The sequence below is a fragment of the Petaurus breviceps genome, unplaced genomic scaffold, assembly GCF_028583685.1.
Source record: "Petaurus breviceps papuanus isolate PSGF00001 unplaced genomic scaffold, PetGlider_PUasm1.0 90895, whole genome shotgun sequence".
NCBI lineage: Eukaryota > Metazoa > Chordata > Mammalia > Diprotodontia > Petauridae > Petaurus > Petaurus breviceps.
In genome coordinates this window covers 33,473,501-33,481,710 of record NW_027187372.1, presented here as the reverse complement: position 1 = coordinate 33,481,710, position 8,210 = coordinate 33,473,501, and the positions used below count along the sequence as shown (strand labels likewise).

At 43.2% G+C, this 8,210-nt stretch overlaps 1 protein-coding gene across 1 annotated transcript in view; it reads left to right on the top strand.

Moving 5' to 3' along the window:
• The window catches only part of PIGR (polymeric immunoglobulin receptor), a 31,048-nt gene extending 30,122 nt beyond the window's left edge, over positions 1–926 (top strand). Inside the window, exon 8 of the mRNA XM_069074771.1 lies at positions 354–926. Coding sequence (XP_068930872.1) covers positions 354–452 — 99 coding nt within the window. The 3' untranslated portion in view covers positions 453–926. The remainder of the gene's footprint in view (positions 1–353) is intronic.
• The last annotated feature ends 7,284 nt before the right edge of the window (positions 927–8,210 follow it).

The window sequence follows — 8,210 nt, the reverse complement described above, 5'->3', positions numbered from 1 at the left end:
CAGTTTTTTTCTTACCCCTATTCCCTCTCAGGGGAAGAAAAGGGCTAGCAAGAGCTGTTCTACTCCATGAATCAAAAGAGGGTAGTGAGAGCAGGGCAGGTATTTTTAGGGGTTTCTATGCTCTGATCATCAGGACAGCCCCACCCCTCTCTGTCTCTATTCCTTCCCCCACTCCCTCACCTCCCTGCAAGGTTAGGGTAGAATACAGCTGCATTGGGTCTAACAAAGAGGACAGGGAGTCTCTGTGAACTTTGGAAGCATGGGCAATGACTTCAGTCCTCTTCACTCTGCTCTCCTCCTTCTCCCCTCCCTAATGACACAAAAAGAGCTGAAACCCATTGTTTCTCCTTCAGTCTTCCAAGGAGGAGGCGGATATGGCCTACACCGCCTTCTTGCTGCAGTCTAACAGCATGGCCAATGAAATTCCCTTGGATGGCCCCAGTCATGCTTAACCAGTGGATCCCTCCATCTGCATCCTGTTTCTCATCACCCTCCCTCTCTCAATCACCTGCATGACCTCCAGGATCACCTTTGCTTGGACTCTGTCAGCAAACCAGCATTCATCCTGCTCCATGTGGTTTGCACATCTGCCCACCTCACCTTCCCCCAACTTCATCTGCTCCCAACTGGGGTTTGTGGCTTCAGGGCTCCAGCCTGGGCCTAATTTTCCCTCCTTGCCTTTTTCTCTGAGAAGACAGGGAATCCAACAATTCACCAGCTTAATTTCCATTGAGTTCCCCCTCCTCCCATGGCAGAGTAGGGAAGGAGGGAAAGAAGACCTTAAAGGAACTGCTCTACTTTTAGAGGGACTAGGAGTTAAATCATTTTTCTGTATCTCTATTCTGAAGAAGTCAATGGAATCTAAGATCTTTCTGTCACACCATCATTGCACACTTAGCTGATTAAAAGGACCTTTTCCTGCCTTCTGTGGAAACTTCAATCTATTTCCTAGAAGAGGCTACTTGTCATACTAACACCTTTCTTGGGCATCCTGTACCCAGTTCATATTTCTGTTGGGATTCAGAGGAATCCTGACTAATAGAGCTAGAGAGGACCTTAGGGTTAGTGTAGCCCACCCATCACATTTTATAGAAAAGGAAACTGAGGTCCAGTGAGGGAAATTCCTTTTCTAAGGGACACAAAGCTGAGCTGGGACTAGAAGCACCAGTTCTTTTCACTCCATCATTGCTGGAAAGGAGAGGGTGAGGGAAGGGAGGCAGATTCATCACTTTAGAAAGACCAGAGCAGAAAGTAAGAAGAGAGGCACTGAGCACGCTATGGAGCCTTCCTACAGGATCCCATCTCCCTGGATATGGGACAAAGGAAAGGTTAATCACACATCACTACAGGTTAACAGGGTGGGGAAGAGGATGATTTTTAATAAATGGTATTGGGGTTTTTCTTTGAGCTCTCTAATCTAAGGCTGGAGAAGGAAATGGCAAACAACCCCAGTGTCTTTGCCAAGAAAATACCAAATGGGGTCATGAAGAGTCAAAGAATAGGATATGATTAAACCCCTGAATAATAACAATCTAAGGCAGTACCCATGGGTGGAAAGCAGATGCTTCACTATTTCAAGCTACTAATTGATTAAATATCATGATTGTCATTGTTCAAACTGCACTTAGGTTGGGTTCCTTCTCAAGACACTTATCTTTTTCAGTCAATTAAAAAAAAGCATTTGGGCAGCTAGGTGATACAGCATATGAAGCACTGGGCTTGGAATCAGAAAGATTCATCTTCATGAGTTCAAATCTCACCTCAGACACTTACCAGCTGGATGATCCTGGTCAAGTCACTTAACCCTCTTTGCCTCAGTTTCCTCATCTGTAATATGAGCAGGAGAAGGAAATGGCAAACTGCTCTAGTGTCTTTGCCAAGAGAACCTCAAATGGGGTCACCAAGAGTCATGACTGAAAAACAACAACAACAAAGTACCTACTATGTGCCGTCTACTAGGATAAGCATGGGGGACACAAAAAGAAGCCAAGGAAAGTCCCTACTCTTAAGGACATCACTCACATTGACACACTAACATGCCACTCCTTCGAGAAGAGCCCTTATACCCTCCTCATTGCCCCCACAAATTCCTTTGCTATAACCCACCTCCCCTCAGGGCTGATTTTATATAGAGCCTTCATAAGATTCCCAATTCCCAAGGCCAAGAAACGAGAAGGACATTCTAAAAATGTCTCTCAAAACACACTCTGAACCATCACCTACTTTGAGCTCATAAGATTCTGCTTTAGAGTCCCATTAAATTGGGGCTAAATTGAATTTTATTGAGCTGAATGGTTCAGGATCCCTTAATCAGGCAAGTCCTTTATATGTACAAATATCCATTATCAGAACATTTTTTCATTTCCTGTGGGATAAGTATGGGTCTGGGTTGCTGCTGTCTATCCTTCGGGATGGGGGGAGTGTTAGTTTATCCTCATTCTACAAAAGAAGCTAAAGTTACAGACAGGTTCAGCAATTTGCCTACAGTTGCACAAGAAGATAAGGATAAGGTCCAGTGTTCTCTCCACTTCATCAGGTTGCACATGTACCACATCTTTCACAGTATCCAATGGCTCTCATAGTAAGCAGCTGGCAGCCAGGAGGCACCATGGATAACTTGCTGAACCTGGAGTCAGGAAGCTCTGAGTCCAAGTGCTACTTTATATACTTACTAGGAGCATGGCTCTGGTCAAGTCACTTACCCTTTATCTGCCTCAATTTCTTCATCTGTAAAATGGGGATAGTAATAAAACCTACTTCCCAGAGTTATTATAAGGATCAGATGATATATTTTTAAAGCACTTAGTAGCACAGTCTGGTGCATAGTAAGTGCCTAATAAAATGGTACATTGTATTCTTATGAGAGATAAAGTATTGGGTGGGCCTGGCATCATTTTCAACCATGGTAACCCCAATGGCACCAATTTAATTTAGTAAGCATTTGTTAACTTCCCCCGTGGATAATACATTGTGCATAGAGAAAGGGGCTGGACCTTCACTTTTATTGCTCTAGGACACCCCTTCTACCAGTGAAGATTGGCACCTCCACAACTTGTAGTCTTGGAGACTTTCCTAGGACAGTGAAAGGTTACATGACTTACCCAGTCAGTGAAGTCACACAGCTAATCTGTGCCAGAAACAGGACTTGAACCCAGGACTTGGCTTCAAGACTGGCTCTCTATCCACTCCTCTATACTGCTACTCATGTACTGGCTTTGTAATGCCAGTAAAACAAATAGTCCCTGTTCTCAAGAACCTAGTGCTTGGATGAATGGGTTGGGAGACTATTTGGCTGAAGTTGGGTGAATCAAATAACCGAATTGAGGAATTCAGGAATATGACCCTGTCCCTACCCAGTCATCCCTGCTTTGTACTAATCACTGAGGATACAAAGAAAAAGGCAAAACAGTCTCTGTCCTCAAGGAGCTTACATTCTAACAGGCATGACATACACAAATAAGGACGTATGGGGTGAGCAGTGATCATGCTTTGTGCCAGGACCAGCTTTCTGTAAAATTGTGAAATAGGTGAAATTTGATCTGTGGTTTCTGCTTGGGTGGATGAACTCCCCAGAGCAAGCCAGGAGTTTCTCAAAATACCAGGCCATTCAGCCAAATGCTGAGAGGTGGCTCAGGTCCTGGCTGCTTCCCTATGTGAAAAGTACAAAGAGGATAGGCTTCCCTTGGGGCCCTGGGCAGGTAGCTGACTCCCAGGTAGCATTTAGACTCTCCAGGGGTCTAGATCTTAAGTGGAATGTGTCTCCATTAGAGTAATTGGTTTAAGCACTGGATTCTTTCCATAATCTATTTTCATCTAATTGAATTAGAATATACCAGGCTAATGAAGGCCCTTGAGTCAAAGTCATAGAAAGATCAATTGAAGCAATTGGGCATGTTTAACCCAAGAGAAGACTTATGGGGGCATGAGAGCCGTCTTCAAGTATCTAAAGGGCTGACACATAAAAGAGGAATTAGGCTTGTTCTAAATTGGTCCCAGAGGATAGAACCAGCAGCAAAAGGTGGAAGAGGTAGATTTGGGTTGGATATCAGGAGGGAACTTCCCAGTCATGGGAGCTGTCCAAAAGTGGAAGGAGCTTTTTCAGAAGGTGGTGGGCTCCCACTCTTTACAGGACTTGAAGAAGAAACTGGAAAACCACTTGGTTATGGTATAGTGGGGGTTCTTATGGGCCAGGGTTGGACTCGATGGCTGCTGAGGTCCCTTTGAACTCTCAAATTCTGTTATTCTGGGATCCACTGTGATTTTATCATCTAAATTTCTGATCACTGCTTCACAGTTGCTGAGTGAGCTGATCCTTCAGCTCCTGAATGTGTTAGACATAATGGATAGTACACCTGACCACCAACTCTGAGCCCCAGTTCTCCCTCACTTCTGTTGTAAGATATTTTGTTTCAGGCATCCACCCCCTGCTTCTCTTCTTTGTCACAAACCAGGCAAGAGACCAGGTCTATGATTTTGGGATGGGGGCACATGTGGATATGTACAAAGAACCTCTTCTCCAATCCTGCTCCAATCCTTCATCATGGTCACTGGGGGATGACTTTTTTCAACCACAGAAAACCATGAAGACTATTCACTTGAGATTCATAGGACAATAGACTTCAAGTTGGAAGAGACTTAGGGATCATCTGGTCCAGTCCCCTTCACTTTACAGATGAGAAAAGAGAGACTTAACTTGCTCAAGATTACACAGGTAGGGAAATATACAGGATTCAAACCAAGGTCTTCTGATGCCAAGTTGAATTCTCCTGCAACATCATGGTACTGTTGAGGTTTAGGACTTAGGGGTGCTTGAGACCCCAAAATACCAACACGCCAGGTCCTGCCGAATGAATTCCACGCAAGTCTTCTCTCAGCCAAAGTAAAGCAAAGTTTATTAAAGATTCATCTTAATGGGTAGACTTTTAAGGAGCCTAAGTTTTGTATTGACAAGCAGGCCAGAATAATCTGACACAGAATGAGTCTGAGCTAGATTGATTTCTCGGCCTGTCAAGGAGGCAAGATGGATCTTAAATACAGAAAGAGTGTGGGAGGATTTAGGGGTGGTCTAGGAGGAGTTTGGGGAGGGTCTTGAGGAGGAGTCTAAGGGGGATCTTGAGGGGAACTGAGGTCAGACTCCAATAATGAGATTAAGGGTGGGAAATAGTTAAAGGCTACATGGAGACAGAGTATGAAGGGCTAGGCTAGTTTAAGGGCAACAGATTTGTGTATAGATATTTTGATAGGATCAAGGGTGGGAAGTACCGTGTTTCCCCGATAATAAGACACTGTCTTATTAATTTTTTTGGAAAGAAAAACACCAGAGGGCTTATTTTCAGGGGAGGGCTTATGTTGTCCTGCCTCAGCTCTCCTCCGCGGCACTGCTCTCAATGGCGCCAGCAAGCAAATCACTGGGGAAGAACAGGATGACGCACTCACTGCTGCAGCTCTGATTGGATGCAGCTCGGAGCACGGCATGCGTTTCACCAGGGGGGGGGGGGGGGGCGGGCGGTGCATACAGAGGGTACCGTAATGTAGCATGTAGCACAGGGGATCACCTTCACTACAGTAGCAATCTCAATAGGGCATATTTTCAGGGGAGGGCTTATTTTAGAGGAATCTTACACAGTAAGGGGAGGGCTTATTTTTGGGATAGGTCTTATTATCGGGGAAACACGGTAGCTGGACAATGAAGGTCTAGGTTAAGAGTAACAGAGATTTGGGCCTAGGATAATGAAAGGCTTATGGCCTCAGGCAAATGCTTCATCAAGTGGGAGGATTCAACCAGAGTTCAAGGGGTTTCCCAGAACCTGTACCTCATCAGTATAATATAGAAGGAATACTCTCTGCCCTCATAGAAGGAAGGAAAGAAAGAAGTATTTATTAAATGTATTAATATTACTATACACCAGGCTCTGTGATAAGCAGGATGATAACTATTATGTTATTATCCCCATTTTATAGGCTATTATGGGAAGTGCTTTTTCACATGTATTATCTCATTTGATCCTCACAACTATGGGAGGTAAGTGCTATTATTATCCCCATTTTACAATTGAGGAAACTGAGGCAAACAGCAGTTTGTGATTTGCCCAGGGTCATACAGTTACAAAGTGTTTGAGGCTGGATTTGAATTCATATCTACCTGACTCTAGGTCCAATGCTTTATCATTTAGTAGAGAGAATAGCTAACCTAACAAAGTCATGGATTGTTGGAGTGTTGAAGTAAGTATTGAGACTATATGACGTAATAGTTAGAGCCCTAAACTTTAAGTCAGAAAGACCTGACTTCAAATCCTACCTCAGACACTTACTATTTGGGTGATGTGACCCTGGGCAAGTCACAACCTCTGCCTCAGTTTCCTAAACTAAAATGGGCATAAATAGAACTCACAGGGTTCTCTGATGATGATGATGATGATGATGATGATGACAACTATGCTGATGTGTTCCAAGGAGAAGAAGCAGCCTGGCATAATGGAAGAGTCAAGTCTTGGAGTCAAGATTTTGATTCATATCCTTCCTCTCTGACCTTGGGCACATTGCTTAACCTTTTATTTTTCCAGTTAATTCTTAAAGACCACAAGTTACAGATGAAATGATGGTCTATATCTATGGAAGGAGTTTCCATTTCAAAAGTTCCCTATGCTTATAGAATGACAAGTGTGGACAATTTGCAAGAAAATAAGTAACTGATAGAAAGATTACCCTGGGTTCATGATTAATCAAAACCATGTATTACAAAGGAATACCAGTCAAATTGAACGGTTCTGTGGCTTTCTAGTCTGACTAGATTTCTGAGTTGCCTCTCAATAGTTCTCTGGGCCTTGGACTCTGCCCAAGTTCAGATGGGCTCTCTCTTCCCCACAGCACTTTGTGTCAGCATTAGAATCCAACCAGCCCAGGTCCCCTGGATAGACTCCATTTGTCTGTTGTTCCTCTTTCTGGTTGGCCCCTGGTGCTCTGTCCCTGCAGCCCTAATGACTCTTGACTTATTAGGTCATCTTTACAGTAGAAGAGAAATAAGAAGATGATTATTTTTAAAAATTGCATTACTATCTTTTAGTTTTACATTATCTTCATTTTCCAGTATGCCTTTCCCTTTACCCCGACCTCAGAGTCATCCTTTATAACAAAGGGGGGGGGAAGCAATATTTTGGGGCAAAGCTTAACAATGCATTAACCAAGTACATGAGTATATACTGGGAATTTTTTTTAAGTATACTATCTACCCCTCATTCAAAAAAAACAATTCCCACCAAAATACATGAAGATATACTCCATTCATTAGACCCTCTGAGGTAGCTCCACCCTGGAACTCTCCCCCACATCCCTTGTCCTCTAGGGACACCCTCAACCCCATGACAAGCTCAGCCAGACTTTCCATTCATGATCTAAAAGTAGCTGATGGAAATCCCCCCCAAAAATGGTTTTCAAGGTCCTTTGTCTTTCCATCTGGGTAGGTTCTGGGGTTAAACTACTCATCTTACAATGGCACACCAAAGTCAAAGGTCAAGAGGGTACTCTCCCCTTCTGACTACCCTTTATTCTCCATGGAGCAGGCTTAACCATATGTATAGGCTGATTAAGTTGTCTCTGTAGTGTGATTTTAGCTGATAGTAATAATAACAGTAACTACTCCTATTTTAAAATATCTTTAAGGTTTACAAAGCTCCTTACTCATAATAATCCTGTAATATAATAAATGCTTATTGGATTGGATTGGATTGGATTGGATTGAGGTTGGTAGATTAAGGACCTGGCTCCCTGGTTTAATAAGACTAAGAGAAAGGAAATTACTTTCTCTGTCACACATAGCAAATAAATATGAGGAAAATGGTATTGGAGATGAGGGCACTTAGGTGCCCCCCACTTCCCCGACAGTGAATCCCATGAAAGTTACTTCTAGATTCATGAGATACTAGGGTCAACATCCAGTCAAAACCATTAGTTTCAAGATCCCTTCCATGTGTTTCCTTTTTAGGTTCTTAAGTATTACCTGGAATTTTAGTGAGAACAGTCACAATTTGCATAAAATAGACATTTTTGTGGGTACCAAGAAGAATCAGACAACAAATAGTACCTACTATATGCCAGATTCTGGGCTAAGCACTGGGGATACAGAGAAGACCATACTCCTTACCCTCAAGGAGCTCACATTGCAATGGGGAAGACAATTTGTAAGCAAGTTATATATGGAGTACATAGGAGGT